This window comes from Choloepus didactylus, chromosome 5 (assembly GCF_015220235.1).
Source record: "Choloepus didactylus isolate mChoDid1 chromosome 5, mChoDid1.pri, whole genome shotgun sequence".
Lineage (NCBI taxonomy): Eukaryota > Metazoa > Chordata > Mammalia > Pilosa > Megalonychidae > Choloepus > Choloepus didactylus.
This window is the reverse complement of record NC_051311.1, coordinates 160,221,519-160,238,176: the sequence shown is the minus strand read 5'-3', so window position 1 is coordinate 160,238,176 and position 16,658 is coordinate 160,221,519. Positions and strand designations below refer to the sequence as shown.

The 16,658-nt window shown below is 38.9% G+C and overlaps 1 protein-coding gene and 1 pseudogene across 1 annotated transcript in view; one reads left to right on the top strand and one right to left on the bottom strand.

The window, feature by feature from the left end:
* ABCA13 (ATP binding cassette subfamily A member 13) overlaps window positions 1-16,658 on the top strand; it is a 453,377-nt gene that overhangs the window by 204,208 nt on the left and 232,511 nt on the right. Inside the window, exons 31-34 of the mRNA XM_037837193.1 lie at window positions 329-443; window positions 1,821-2,150; window positions 4,020-4,089; window positions 5,533-5,664. Coding sequence (XP_037693121.1) covers window positions 329-443; window positions 1,821-2,150; window positions 4,020-4,089; window positions 5,533-5,664 — 647 coding nt within the window. The remainder of the gene's footprint in view (window positions 1-328; window positions 444-1,820; window positions 2,151-4,019; window positions 4,090-5,532; window positions 5,665-16,658) is intronic.
* LOC119534630 lies at window positions 6,643-7,268 on the bottom strand (annotated as a pseudogene).

Genomic DNA, 16,658 nt, shown 5'->3' with positions numbered 1-16,658 from the left:
AATTACCCATTTCCTTTTTCCTACCTGCTCCTCCCTATGGCAGGTGCCAGTGAGGGCTGGGGTAGAGCTGTGCCTCTTTGAAGGTTCTTGAAACATTTGTCTCCTTTATGAGCTCGCTCATCTAGAAAATCAGGACACTAGCAATATCCTGCCTAGCTCGTAGACTTTTGAAATGGGCCAAATGAGATATTGTTCCTGAAAGTGCTTTGTAACTTGTAAAAAAAAAATGTTAAAAAGCATATCCAGCTGCAGTCTGTATCGTGAGTGCACCCACGAGAAGAAGAGCTTTGCTTGTCCTTGAATGCTGACGGAAATTGTGCCCTTACAGATTCTTGAACAACGTTGGATTCTTTTTTCCACTGATTATGATGCTGACCTGGATGGTGTCTGTGGCCAGCATGGTCCGAAAGCTGGTGTATGAGCGGGAGATCCAGATCGAAGAGGTAAATAGGCTTCAAACACACCTGCAAAATGGAGAGGGCAGACTGGGCACTTGGAAGTGGATTCTGTTCCATAACTGGCTGACACGTCCCTGTTTTGCTTTCATTCCCCTCTGCTTGGGTTCTGGTGTATGGTCCCGTTGAGTCCCTGCCCCAGGAAAATCATTTTAAATTAAGGTCTGAAGCCCTGCTAGATACTTCTTGTTGAGATAAAGAAAACCGAGAATGACAGCACATAAGACTGAAGGAATGAAACCAATGTTGCTTGTTCAGCAATCATTATAGAATCCAGGAAAACAGGAGGTGTATGACTTTACACCAAAATTTATGGTGAGATTTTTTTTTCACATAAACCCTTGCTGTTTTGTCCCAATATTGACAAAAATTGAAACTCCCCAAACCACTTTTAAGAATGAGAGTTTGTAAAAGCATTTAGAAAAGACCTGTCTTGCCCTTTAGCCCTGCCAAAGAGGCAGGCATCAGACAATAGGTACATATGATTTGCATAGTTAATACTTGCATAATACATTTAACATGAAATGGAGAAATTGTGTGATAACTTAAAATGGGCTTTTTAACTCAATTTTTCAAGCGTTGCATAGAATTTACATCACTGCTTTGCTTGTTCCTTGCTGTTGTGTTACAACTGATTGATTTCCTGGATTTCTGTTTCTTCCCCAAGCCAATTTAGCCCCTGAGGTTAGAGACCTAGAGTGTTAGATGTGCTGGGCTCTCCTGTTGCAGCTAGCCAGCTGGCCAGCAAGAGTGGAGGCTACAGGATTAATTGTCCTCATTTCACAAGCCAACAGCCCCAAACTCAAAGATAGCAGGAGGCTACAAATGAGCAAATAGGAGGTTTAGTGGGTGGATTCATTTCATTTTTTTAATTATTATTATTTTACAAAACACATTCTAAAACCTATGTACTGACCCCTGCCTCCAATCTGAAAAGCTTAAGGACTAATATTTTCCCCCTTCATTATCTCTTTCTTCTTATTAAACAAACAAAAACAAAATGAAAGGCAACAAAAACGATAAAACCCAAATCAGCACGGAAACAAAATGAGACTGCAGCTGATCACGCCTGAGCTCACAGGTCTGCCTCGATGGTTTCAGTCGTGCCATCTCGCAGCATATGAGATTGTTTTAACATCTCCTAGTCACAGAAATTGCTTTGTAAGGTGTTCATGAAAATTGCATACCCTATCCCAGAAGGAAGTTCCCAGCATGGGCTCTTCTCTGAGCTGGTAATTGGAAAGCATGACTTTCCATATAACAGTATGGAAGGATCAAGCCTGGTAGTTCTCTTTCTGGTGACCTGATCTGGTCTTTCTTGAGTACTGGTTGCTGTGATAATTTGAGTTTTCCTTCCTTTGACAGTACCTGAGGATGATGGGCGTGCACCCAGTCGTTCACTTCCTGGCCTGGTTTCTGGAGAACATGGCTATGTTGACCTTAAGCAGTGCCACCCTGGCCACCATTCTGAAAGCCAGCGGCATTTTCACACACAGCAACGCCATCATCATTTTCCTCTTTTTCCTGGACTTCGGGGTGTCAGTTGTCATGCTGAGTTACTTCCTGAGTGCCTTTTTCAGCCAAGCGAATACAGCTGCTCTTTGTACCAGCCTGGCATATATGATCAGCTTTCTGCCCTATATCATTCTGTTGGTCCTACACAACCAATTAAGTTTTGTCATTCAGACATTTCTGGTGAGTTGTTTTGCAGGAATGCAAAGTCAAACAAAGCTGCCACCCAACAAAACAAAACCAACACCCTCAGCTTTTCAGTTTATCATTTTCAGAGCTACACAGGCCTTCTGATATCTATTTTTTTCCTTCATTCTGCCCACAGATGCAAACTTTGCAGTTATAGTTAGTTCATTGAAATTGCAGTGGTTTGGCTGGGCGACAGCCCATTAGGAATTGCCGTTTTTCATGTAATAGAGGAACTCTTCTCTGAAGACTCTTTGGGAAATCTGCAGCATCTGAAAGGAAGCTTACGATTTTAGTGTCTCTTTGTTTCATGCATGGAAAGAAATAGAGTTCTAAAGCTATTTTAGAAGTGAAAAATAAGCATTTTTCTTGAAGCATCATGAATTACATTGCATTAAGTAGAAAGATCTCTCCCATAGCAATGTCAGAGTGGCTCATCCATTTAAAATGTACCTCCTGAAAAAGTATTAGGATGCTTCCACGTCTGTAATGTAAAATATGTGGAGTATAGAAACTTATCTTAGTCATTCACTTATGACTATTGCCTGGCTGGCACAATGCATGACACGAGATAGAAACTCAATAAATGTAGAAAGGATGAACAAATTACTATTAAAATCGTCGATTGCACTGAGCCAGTGTCATCGCTGGAAACATCTGCATTATGATCAGGGCTCGAATTCCTCCAGCAGACCGAGCAGATTCCTTAAATCACGGTCTGTTGGCAGGAGTGATCGGAGGCACTAATGGAAAACTTGGGAGGTGCCAAGGAGACTTAGAGTCATGGAGCTGTTGAGGGATATTTTAAGGCCTTTGAAAGTCATTTAGCCCAGCAGAGCATTGGTGCTAGCTTTGGTGCATCACTGTCAATGGGAGGTAGTCAACCTTTCTGTGCTTTAGGGCCCTGAAGGAGATTAGTTCTGTAAAAGCCGCATTATTTTTCTTCTAATTCAGTAAATCATTCATTCTTCCCTGGTTTTCTGCTAGCCATATACATTAACGTATGTATGCATGTATAATGAAAAAGTGTTTCTATTTCATCAAGCAAGGTCTGATTCATCAGTTTTGATTAATATACGTCACATCTGTCCTATTCCATAACCAATCATTTCGTGTTAGTGTTAATTAGGTGTTTTCAGAATAATTGCAAATAAAGGAGCAACTGGGACCATTTAGTGGCCCTCCCTTACATGTCAAAAAAAGAGTCATTGGCAGTCTGATTTAAATTTCAAATGCTGTTATTTTTGTTTTCACTTCAATTGTTGTATTTAAGAGTTCTGTGCATACAAAGTTTGATATCCTTTTTTGCATAGCCAAATGTTTTCTAGTAAATAGGAAATCTAACTCTTATATTTTTAAAGGGAAGATCATTCTTCAATGGATTTCTTCCCTGACATAGGACCTCTCCCTTGGAAATAAAATAATATTTTCCCTCGGTAGACCCTCTTTCTAGTGTAGAATAGTGTATATATGCCATCAGCCTACCTGCAGTGTGCTCTGGGGCATTCCTTAATAATAAAAAATAATAAATTGCTGGATTCCATTTTCCACTGTTTTGTGTTACACATTTCTGTATACGGAATATTGAATTTACGACACTTCAAACATTGCAGTAAAGAGAAATAATTCCTTTTAGCATTAAAAAAGTAGCTCGTTATCACGCTTTTCAGAATGGGCTGACATTCTGTTAAGTCTTTTCAGGTTCAGATATTTAAATCACAGCCTGAAGCAACGGTTTGCCGTTGCTAGAACGGGAAGGTGCTGTGGTTTCTGTATTACAATTTAGTACTGCAGATTTTCTGTGTTGCCAACCAAGCACTAATGTGCTGTTTTGTTTTTTCCTTCCCTCCCTCATTCCACGGCCAGTGCTTCCTCTCAACAACCGCCTTTGGGCAAGGAGTATATTTCATTACATTCCTAGAAGGGCAAGAGGCAGGTAAGAGCATGAATTTTTTAAAAAATGGCTTTCAGTGATACTGGTTTTTGGAAATTTACTGTTACCATGCTGCAAGCGATGCAGTAGAAAGCCTTCATTACAGTTGTGGAATGTTTGGAATGGGGTCCTAGTATCTGGTTTAGTTGATATCATATACCTCCCACCATCTTATTTTCCCAATTTTGAGAACAATTAAGAATAATCATGGCATCTCAGTGTTTCACAAACTATCTAGGTCAACCATCCAGGTAATGCTTGGATCTTCCCTAAAGAGCTCCTGAATTACATAGTACCTTCTGGTTTCTTCCAAGAATGGGGAGTTTATACCTGTCTCATCTATTCAGTGTTATTTGATTGGAATCCATCTTTCTGGATCTCCTACCCACTTTTCCTAGTTCAGTCCCCTCTTTCACATGACAACGGTTCACACATTTGTCAGATCTCGTCTTTACAAGCCCCCCCCCCCCACATTTTCTCCTGTTTCTGACTGAAGGGCAGAATGCAGAAATTTCTCTAACCATCCACTAGAACACAGTTATCTCCTCCAATTTTCTACATATTTTAATCCCTATTAGTGCAGCCTAAGAGAATTAAAAAAAAAATTGGTAGCAGCATTTTTTAGTGAGATGTATGCCATAATTAAAACTCAGCTCTAGCTATTGTTACATTAGCCAGTTAATTTGGCACTAGCCTCAGAGTTCTTAGATTTTTCAGTAAAACATGTTGAAATATTCTTTAACAGTTGAGTAATCCTGAATGATTTCTCCTATATTCCTCAAGCTGATATCTTTAAACTGAAATTGGATCTTGAGGATCTTGAAGAAAAATGGTCGCACTTAGATTGTTTGAATTCTTGGGTCCTACCTTCAACAAGTACACAATGATTACAACATTTATTTATTGAGTTCTAGTCTGGTTCCATAGGAAAACTGAGGAAAAGGGATATTTTTCTTTAAAAAAATTATAATTTAATCCAGCCATAGAGAACAAACACATTGTAAAAAAAATGATTCTTTCTTACCCTGTATCTTATATATCCTGCTTAATATATTTTCCAAGAGCAGGAAGAATAATATGATTTGGAGTTTGGACTCTCAAGGAGTCTTTCTTTATCTTGTTTACAAACATGCTTATTTTCCCTGAATAAATATATATGTTTTTAAGTTAAACAAAGAAAACTTGATATAAGCAAAGCAACTTTTTTTCAAAATTTAAATGTTAGATATTAAAATATTAACGGTCACTACAACTACCATTAAAATAAATGTAAGATTAAGCAAGCTAACATTTCATCTGAAAAATTATGATGGATGTTGTTGACCTTTCTTTTGTTTTAGCTATGTTCAGCTGTCTGCAAGCTTCCAGAATTAATGAACTTATCTTACCAAAGCCCACAGTAAAAGAGGATGAATGGTTCTAACTCTGACCTTTTCTTTCTGCCAGGGATTCAGTGGAATAATATGTACCAGTCTCCACAACAAGGGGACATGACATTTGGCTGGGTTTGCTGGATGATTCTGTTTGATTCGAGCCTTTATTTTTTATGTGGATGGTACTTCAGCAATTTGATTCCAGGTGAGAATTCTGTGCTTGATAAAGATGAGAAAATAAATTTCAAAAACCAGTTTAAATGCCTGTTTATGAATATTAGAGTAGTCATTTAATATTTGTAAAAATATATCAGAAAGGGAACCCATAGGACATGTTTTTTTCCAGTTTTAGCAGAGGATTTTATTTGCTAATCCCAAAAAAGCAAAATTCAGAAAATAGCCACACACTGCAAGAAAAGTTCTGTAACAAAACATTTAAACTCATCCTTTCCTTTCTTTCCAAGGTGTGTTCTTTGATGTATATCAAATTTTAGAGCAGATTGATGCATGGAAATACTATGTGTGAAGGACACATGGCACTTTTTTTTTTCTGTAGTTCATTGCAAATTTTCTCTTCTTTATAGAAAAAGATTTTAAATCCCTCCTCCCACTCTCCTTACTTCAGTTGGAAAAGTACAGAATTGAAAAGTCCTCTCTCCCCCACAGAGTGGTTAAAACACTGAATGTTGGAGAATATCTGGATTACTCTACGTTCTTGGGTTATATACTAGGCATTTACAGAGAAAGCTGAATCTCAAGTTCCTTTGCTCCCCAAAATGGCTAATAGAAGAGAGGATTTGACTAGGACAGCTAAAAAGCTAAGCCATTCTATGATGGAGCAAAACGGGCTTTTGCAACCATTAATGGTACTTACACTTGTTGATCACAAATCCTGACATGAGATTCCAGCCCCAAATAGAGAATATATTTCAGAGAGAGTCAGCAGGCTGCTGAGTTATAGGAAGAAAACAGAGAGCTGGTGATGGCAAGGAGTGAAGAATCCCAAGAAATTTTTAGTGCCCTTTTCATTTAATAAGCCAGTAGTATAGCAACCTAAAGACCCTGGCTGTGATCACACTTGGATGTTTTTATGGAATTGCTGTATGAAAACATGATTGGCAGGTGGCAGACTCTGGCTTGCTGGGCTAAGCGAGCAGCTCCAGCCCCAACTTCCCGGAGAGACTTAAGGCTGGGAAGTGTAGCGGAGGTTTTCTTGCCAAATGGGAGCTCTCTGGTGAAGACTCCATTAGGGAAAAGTTTTTTGGCTTCCTCTGCAGAGATGGTTGAAGGACCATCACACTGTCTGCATCCTTCCAGTCAAGTGGGCTAGCAACTCTCTCTTCTGCTGTCAGCTGAAGAGAATAACTGCTCTGAGAATCTCATCAAAGTTCCTTCCAGCAGTGTTTATTTTTGGTCCTTCCTATCAGGCATGCTCTTGTCATCCTTCTCTACTGGGTTCAGCATTCCCAACAGATGGCAAAGTCCTGATTCCTATCAATTGGTGATAGGAAAGGGTATCCTTTTTATGGGTGCTTCACCATTGCCTGCTTCGATATCCTTGCTCCAGGCAAGATGGTCCTTAACACTGTCTACTGAAAGGGCAATCACCTTAACATGTCTCTTGGCAGATTCTGGTACCAGCTTTGCAGCTCTGCCAAGCTCCGTGGTGCACGCTGGGGTCAAGTCCCAAGGGTGGGAGAAGAGAATGCTCCATGAGTCTCCCAGATAGTCGGGGAAACTGAGGCAGCCAATGGTGGTATTGGCCTCAAAATTAGGGCCCCCCTCCCTGAGAAGCAGACCTCCTGGCATGGTGGCAGTGGTGACGCAGGAGGGTGAGGGGATATAGCTGTCATAGCTACTGGCTGCCTGGCTTTGGCAGAGAAGAGACGTATTTTAAAAGGAGATGTGAATTTTGGAGGAAGAGAGGTTGCTTCCAAGTCCCGAGTGAGGCAACAAAGGGCATGAGGGTTAGCCGAGGATAGAATGCTGGATCAAAAATCTTGATGCAGCTGCCCCACAAGTGGACTTCTGCCAACCAGATAGTGGGCTTCTTGTTCCCAAGGACATGAACTTGAGGAAGGTGGGGGAGGGGGTGAAGGGAGGGAGGGTCTGGGGTGTCTAACAGGCCGTGAGCCCTTTGAGAATGAATGCAGAGGTCGAACTAGAGGTTCGACATGCCTTGGGCAGGGAGCTGTGGTGACCAGAAATGAGATGACCAAGCTCCAAGCCAGTTCATCAGATGACTGAACTTGGCAGGTGGCTGCCCCCGTGGGCTGGGGTTTGGGGGACACCTCCAAACACAGAGCTACCAGTGGGGTCACAGTTGTGGAATTTTTCCAGACTAGGTCTGTTTCTTTCTTCGTGTGGCAGGCAGTAGTTTTGGGGGTCTGTTTTTTTTTAACCTGATGGGTTAGTAGGGAAGGAGGCACACCACACTCCTGGCTTGGTCTGGCCGAAAGCGAGTAAAAGTAGCAATTTAAAAAAATTGAAACTTATTTTATTTTTTAGGAATACCGTATTATATTATATTGTTGAAATTTCTTGGGGCCCTGGCTTTATATTTTCCAAAGCTAATGGATGTGTCTAGTGTCAACTAACCTTTAAAATTAAGAACAAAAAGTAGAGAATATAATCATATGCAAACTGAAAATGGAGGGCTATGATATCTCAGTATAAACTTAATGTAAAAGAGAAAATATGTTGATAAAAGAAAAATATTATGATGAGCACATTTGAATAAATGGAGAGAAATCCCGTATTCCTGAATGGGACTGTTTATTATTTTAAGCATGTTGATTTTCTCTAAATTAATGTATATAATTTTAGATTATATAACATTCAATATGTAACTTATGTAAATGTATTATAAACTTAAGTGATTCACTTAAATTAAAGATATTAACAAATACAAAGGAATTTTTTTTTACTTGACCTAATGATTCTAAAGGATAGGTGGAAATATAAATTAATGATGTTGGTCAAAATTATTGAAAGTAATGATGGGAGCTGATGGCTGACCCTTACATAAAATCTCACTATATATTGGCAAGGATTAAAACAATGGGGTACTAGTATAAAAATAGATAAGAGTCATGGAGCAGATTAGAAAGTTCAGAAACTGAAGTTTATATATGAATTTACTCCATGCTAAAGTTGGTATTTCTAATCAGTGGGAAAGTATGCATTATTCAATCAATTTACTAGGGAGAAAAAAATAGACTCTTGTTCATAAATTCTTCACAAATAAATATCATTAAAAATATTTAAGAAATAGGAAAAATATAATTTTTGAGACAAGGAAGACCTTTGTAAACATTATACCGAAGACAAATAGTAAAACTTCATAGAATTTCCTAAGAATTTAAATCAATATTTCAAAATAGCAAATAAATATAATTATAGGACAATTTACAAGCTTACAAAAATGATTTAATGATTATGTGAAAGAAAAAGTTAAAGTTCTCAAATCAAATTTAGAAAAGACATGTAACAATAGAAAAAAAGCATCAAGTAATTTGAACAAACCAATCTTTACAAAACGTAAAGTTTAAATTGAATAAAACTGACAAAAAAGGGTTAGTGAAATAAATCAGCATAGAATTGCAAATGCATACAAGATGCCTTTTTTTTCCTTCTCTGACTAGCAAATATGATAAAAATGGTATTAGCTGGTAGAGGAATATCTAGGGAAAAATGAAACAATTGCTGGTAGTGTTAACTGACTACCACCTAGGATGCTGAATTTATAGGTATATATATAAAAAAACTTAAAATGTTTGTTATTTTGAGTTGAAATTTAGAGAACTACCCACACAGATGCAAAATATATGTTCACATAGATGTGTCTTGCACACTATTTATGAAAGCAAAAACCTGGAGCAAACCTACGTTTTTAAGAATAGGGGACTGATTAGGTAACTTCTTTATATACATAGTTTGGATTACTGTGAAATATTATACAACTATTGAAATTCTATTTTAGAGGAATTTATACTGGTGTGGAACATATGCCCAATGCAGAGTATGAGAGTATGAAGCAAGGCATAAAATATAATAGCATTCAGTTTAAAAGTGTTAAAACCTACACAATTTGGTAACTAGGCCAAATCGTGATGTTTTTCAGGAATTGTGTATGTCCTGTTTTCCTGTGTTTTCAAATTTTCTGCTTTGAACCTGCATTGCTTTTGTAATTAAAGTTGACAGACTACCAAAAATGACTATAGATTTCTAAAGATTATTTTTACATTAAATTCATCCCAAATATTTTAATAAATGAGAGAAAGCAGAATATTTTTGAGGGCATCTGATTGCACAGCAGGGAGAAAAGTTTTGGGAGCAAATGATGTTGGCAGAAAATTTCACTCAGCAGTTTCAGTGATGAATAATCCTTTCTTCCCCCTCTTCCTTAAGAAAAGCTGTGAGGGATTTGGGGTATATGTTCTGCCTGGAAGGGCCTAATGGAACAGACTGTAAGTAAAATGCAGATGTGTTCTAAGTGGGTAGGAGGAGTTTCTTTTAAAAGGTAATGATGTGCCCTGTAGTTGAGTTGGACTGTAGGTGAGTGACTGAGGGATGAAGTCTGCTGGGAAATGGAGCCTCCAGCCCAGATCTGGCAGGCCTGAAGATGCCTGCTGTTGTGATATCCAAATGCTCTGATTCTCTCGTTCCATACCATCCACTCAGCTTTCACGCTGAGCAGTGAACACGAGTGTCTGGGCCTCCTGATAACTGCTCTGTGTTTCTCCCTCTTGTCCTCCTGTCTTTGCTCAATGCCCATCCCCACATCTGTCTGGTGGCCAACTCTATTGTCTGTTTCCTGTTTCCAATGATGAGTTTGCAGATTGGGCTTATAGATAGATGGGGCTCATTGAGTTTGGAAACTTGGATCTCCTTAGGAAAAGGTTTTCACTCTTTTACTGATTCTTTATGCTTTGGGCAGCTTCAGACACCAGGGGTCAATCACCTGGCCAAATGTCATGCGAAGCTTTCCAAAAGCACTGCCCTAGGAAAGGGGAGATTTGACCCATGGTGCTGTGAGATGGAGAGGTGAAAATGATCTTAGGCTTTCTAGAGAATTCTCTAGAGAAGCTTCCCTGTGTGGCTGAGGAGTCTGGAATGAGCTCATCAGGGAGGACAAAATAGGGAAACGATTTCACCAGAAGAAACAAGAAACACTCAAAAGCCCGGAGTCCTTGGAGCAGGCAACTGGTATGCAGAAGTGCCCACTTCCTTGATCATATTTGAAAGGGAGTAAAGGGAATTGGGGGTGAGCTCATGGGGGAGGCAACTTAGCTCAGAAAAGTTGAGTGATGGCGGGAAGACTCCCACAAAGGAGAGAGTGTTAAATTATTATTTAATAATTAAGTGAGTGAGTCAGTGTATATCAGCTGAACTGGTGACTTTTTAAGAAGAGCATTTTTCCTTAGGGAATGTTCAAAGAGGAAAGAAAAGCCTGTTTCCTTAAGGAACCAGGAGGTATAAATGCCAAATTGGATTATCTTTCAGAAAGATCTTGACCATCTGGAACCTCCTGCGTCTTCTGGTAGAGTTAGCTCCTTTGGAACTTGCCTACATTGTCTCCTGTTCCTTCTTTCATCACTGTCCTGTTCTTAAATGTTGTAAGACTCCTCATTCTCTGCCTTCCCATTAGGTGAAGTGTTGAAAACTCTGCTCGTTATGTGCAGTGCACCCACCCTGCTACCCCACGATATCTCTCATGGTTAACTTCTACTCATGGCTGCCTTCTACCCAGTAAATTAAACTTGAGCTTTTAGTTACCTTAAAATCAACTCTTAACCTACCACATCCAACCAGGGGCAAAGATCTGCTGCTTTTACTTCCTGGATCCCTCCTAAATCCATGTGGATACATGTTTTTCCAAGGACATTCTCCATGTTTCATCAGCTGTAAACCCTGATGTGACTGTGAACTCCTATCCTTTCAAGATTCCCACCCAGATCAGATTCTGCAAATCGTAGAGGGAAGTGAAGACAGAAGGGCCTAGAAGCAACCTTTGGATTATATGCGCCTATGTCTACATATTGTTTAGGTGTTTCAAGTGATGGGTTTTTATACGTCTCTTGGCAATTGCATCACCAATTCTAGCTCCTGGTTAATGAGGAAGGAAGCTCTAGTCAATGGCAGAATACAAATCAGAGCTCTGAGATCTTCATAACACAGATTTAAATACAAAAAGGCATAGATTTGGCCAAAAATGATGCTGAAGATTTTTTCCTTTATTTATCATGAAATTGCTGATTCTTCCATTTTTAAGTGTTAAAATAAAAATTGGAGTTGGAAATTTATATATTCTTAAATAATGCAAGGTATTTATTTTCAACATTGACAGTATCTTCTAATAATAACAAAAAAATAAAATTGCTAGAAAATGCTGATGGGCTTTCAAATCCCTAAATGAGATTGCCATTTCTAGGAGTTCTCAGATCAAATGCTCTCTTTTTAAAACAAATATTTTGTAACGTCCCTTTTATTCTCTTGAAATAAAAGTCATAGATAAAATCTACCAACTTACATGATTTTAAAAAATTAATGTGATGTCTTAATGCAATATAAAAGAGACATGAAAGGAAAGTAATTTTTAGTAAAATATGTAAATGCTCAGTGCTTGGGCATGAGTTCCTTAGAACACAGAATGAAGCACTCAGATGCTTGTCTCCACATATATGGAGCAAATGTGGATCTCAAAGAAGGAAAATGATCAGAAGCCATTCGGTGCTAGAAGTCAAGGAAATGCAAGAGAAGAGATAAATGTAGACACTAGAATAAAAGCTAGCATTAGGGTAAGTGATAACAGGTCAGACTTATTAGGATATGATAAAAAGATGGAGATAACTTCCACTGAGAGAGAGAAAATGTACAAGGAAAAATTAGACACTAACAAAGTGGGTAGAAAAATGGTGTTTTTTATAAATGAGCTGGGTCTTATTTAAAAGTGTGCTTTCAGATAATTTTCTGTTATCACATGCAGGCAGTTAACTGTCAAGTTGGACAGAAACTATATCTCCTCACTTGTAATTCCATTCATAGTATTGTCTACATTCAGTCTCTTTTTTAGAGACTTTTGAGATCATCTTCTTTAGTAGGTGACTAGAAATAGAGGGTGAATTAAGCAACAAAATAGTAATATAAGGGTTTATAAAGAAGCCATGAGGTGGTTATCTGGGGAAAAGCATCAGAATAAGATTGAAAAATAACAGGGAACCTCTGTATTGATCATTTCAGTATGCAATTTTTTACAAAATAGATTTCTCATTATTGTGCTATATACTTTTAAAAAATATAGAATGACAATACTGTGAAATAATTTAAAACAACCTTTGTTAATAAAATCATATGCATTTTGTGCATCTCTACTCATTAAAAAAATGCTTGGTTCTCAGTGTGTTCAGAGGATTTTCATATCTTCTTCGTTATATATTTCTATGTAAGGGGCAAAATGAAAGCTGATTCAGTTGTGTTGTATTGGAAACCCAAAATCAGAGTGGCATCACTCTTGAGGCTGTGGTTTTCTGAAATGGTGAGCAAATTCTTAACTTTGCTCACCATTTCAGTGAAAATAATCTTTCACTGATTTGCATGGTGGGTGCTTCCTGGAAAATACAGTGTATATTAAAACTGCACAGAAACTTTGGGTTTACATGTCCTAGCCTTGAATAACTGTAAGTGGTTTTTTCACTAGCATGATAAGTCCCACAGGCTGCAAGTCAAAGACAATTCTTTGCAGAGTTGGACTGTTCTTCATTTTGATGGAAATCTACCATCCCAGGTGCCTGCCCCACAAAAGGCCATTTCTGCCAACTCTCATTCACTGTGCTAACCCAAATTGTCCCTTCCTTCATTTCCAAAATTCCCTTGGAGAGTCTCACCAGTTGAGAATCACCATTCTAAAGCCTTCTGGGAGTAGAAGGATATCCCCAGATTGGGATTGGTGAGCACTTCCTTTCTTTCTCTTGCTGTCTCCCTGCTGTTCCCCTGAACAAAGCAAAGCTAAATATGTTTAAAGCTGTTCTATAGGTGCTGACCTGAACAATTCTCAAGACTGATGTTTGGTTTGGAGACCCTGTACAGATACAGTGTCACATCACTGCCTGGCCTGCAGGGCTCAGTGTCAACCTCAGGTCTCCATGCTCCACTTGAGACATTTGCTACTCTCGAAGTTTTCATTTCATCAACTCTTCTTTATGTGCTTCCAATTAAATTTGATTCCTCTTGGTCTGTCTAAGTTCATTTACTTCTTCTTTTATCACTGTCAGTTTTGGGGGGCTATGCTAATTAGTTTCCTGGCCCGAATAAACCAGCAGGCTGTTCCCCTCGAGGAGAAAAGCCTAGGCTAATTGGAGGGCTTTTGCACGTATTGTGTCCCATTATGTTTCGTAAAGTGAGCAGGATGCATGTACTTTTAGAACATGCACATGAAACCAGTTTGAATTTATTTAGTGAGCTGCAGCAGAGAATGAAGGAGTTGAGCGGGCCAACACACTAACTTAAATTTGGCAGCTCCCCAATTCGGTTAGATTAATAGATTAATTAAGAGGATTTTAAAAGTCCAGACAGATCAGGGCTGAGATGGTTTACTTAGCAAATTAACCATTAATATTAAATTTATCTTTTTTTTCTTTTTAACTCTGAAGAGCCTCTCCTATCTTGTCTCTCCTTTCCATCCCTACAGCCATTACCTTCCTTCAAGCAATATCATTCCTAACCTGGGCCATTCAATGTCCTCATAATTCCTCTCCAAGCCTCTAGGTCCCCTTTCCCCTGCCCTTTTCCTCTACAGTCTCTCCCTGTTCCCCGGCACTCAATTGCTTTTCTTAAAAACAGGCCAGATAAACCACATCCCTCCCTACATGATAATCTTCCTTGATTCCAAAATGATTGTAGAATAAAGTTAATGTCCTTAACGGTGTCTGCCTCTAAACTAACCTGCTGCTCTCTATGTTCTGGTCACATTGGTCTGGGGGGCAGTCCCTAAAGTGCCCAGTGCCTCTGCATAGGGTTGCCAGATAAAATTTAGGATGTTGTGATGGTTAGGTTCATGTGTCAGCTTGGCCAGGTGATAGTACCCAGCTGTCTGGTCAAGCAAACACTGGCCTAACAATTGCTACAAGGATGTTTGTGGCTGGTTAATAAACCAACAGACTGGTTTATTAAATCATCAGTCAATTGACTGCAGCTATGACTGATGACTCACCAAAGGGCATGCCTTCCACAATGAGAGAACGCAATTGGCTGGATTTAATCCAATTAATCAGTTGAAGACTTATAAGCAAGACAGATAGAGGACCTTCACTTCTTCTTTGGCTGCCCAGTGAAGCATTTCCTGAGGAGTTCGTCGAAGTTGCCGGTTCGTTTCCTGAGGAGTTCATCGAACACGTTCATTGAAGATCCCACTTCATTTCCTGAGTAGTTTGTCGAATTTGCTGGTTCATTTCCTGAGGAGTTCATTGGACATCTTCCTTGGAGTTGACAGTTTGCTGACTGCTCTACAGAATTTGGACTCGTGCATACCCACAGTTGTGTGAGTCACTTTTACAAATCTGATAGTCAGACACACCTCTCATTGATTCTGTTTCCCTAGAGAATGCTAACTAATACAGATGTCCAGTTAAATTTGAATGTCATAGAAACAAAAAATCATATTTTGGGATGTACTTATATGTTTTAGTTTCCTGGGCTGCTCAAGCAAATACCATGCAAACAATGGGAATTTAATGACTCACAGTTTTGAGATTAGGAAAAAAAGTCTAAGTCAAGACCTCATCAAGGTGATGCTTTCTCCCCAAAGACTGTGCCTTCTGGGGCTGGCTGCTGGCGATCCTTGGTCCTTAGCTTGTCACATGGCTATGCACATGGTGGTGTCCCTGGTCTCTCCCTCCTCTTCCAAGTTTTGTTTATGTTCAACTTCTGGCTGCTCCCTCTGTGGTTTTCTCTCTGTCTGAATTTCACTCCACTTATAAAGGACAGTAATAGGGTTAAGACCCATCCTGATTGAGGTGGGCCACACCTTAACTGATGTTGCCTCATGTTTAAAAACATGTTTTCTGGTGTATATACAGCTCCAAACCACTAAATTATAGTAAAATTATCTGAAATTCAAATTCAATTGGGCACCTTATAGTTTTATTTGCTAAACCTAGGAACTCCCTGTCCTGCCCCCCATCTTTATACCTTCCCTTTCTCACTCCCTTTCCTCTGCTTGAAGGATGTGTTGCCATTGTGTGCCAGTGGAAATCTCACTGTTATAATACTTTATCCCTGCATTGTAGCAAGTTGGTTTTGTTAGCCTTCTCCACTAGAACAAGAGTCTCAAGAAGGTGGGGTCTGTGTCTGATTCATTTGTGTATCCCTAGTGCTACCTGAGTGTGAGATTAATTCATTTCTGTTTAAAGGCTGATGTCTATCTGGAATAGGGAGGGGCAAACTGTAGAACAACAAGACAAAGCCTAAGGATATACTGGATCCATGGGACTTCTTCAGTTCCACTGTGATTGTGCTGAGTCCTCCCAGCCCCTTCTCATTCTTGGGCTTACAGCTGAGAACTGTGGCCTCTGGAGATAAACCAACCTCCTCTTTCCTGCCTTCATAGACGGTGCTGCTTATTCATTTCTCAGTGCAGAGTCTCCTACAGTGAGAGTGGGCTTGAGTGAACTGCGGTTTTCCTAATATTCAAGTAAGCAAATGAGAGGGACACTATCAATAAGGAGCAACATCTTAGCTCCCTTGTAGGGACAGGTGATCTCCTGATGTTGTTTCAGTTGTGTAAGTGAGCGTGTGTGTGTGTGTGTGTGTGCATGTGCACACATATTTGCATGTGATTCTTGCTTTGATTCATGACCAGCCACTTTGTTTATGAAATACCATTTTATGAAATTGTATTTATATATGTATAACTTCTACTTATATTGAAGTGGAGCAAAGATTTTTTTTTCATATTTTATTTTGGTATACGTGAAGATATTCTACTGCTTTCATTGGAAGAGACAAAATTCATGTAGTCTCACTGTGAAAATCTGCACTTATGAACTGTTCTTTCTCCTCAATGATTATGAAAAATTAACTTAATAATTAAATATATCATATTTAACTTTATATATGTTTTTATATATCATATTTAACTTTTATAATAAAATATATTTATATGATATATTTGGAAAGTACTTACATATATGAAGTAGCATG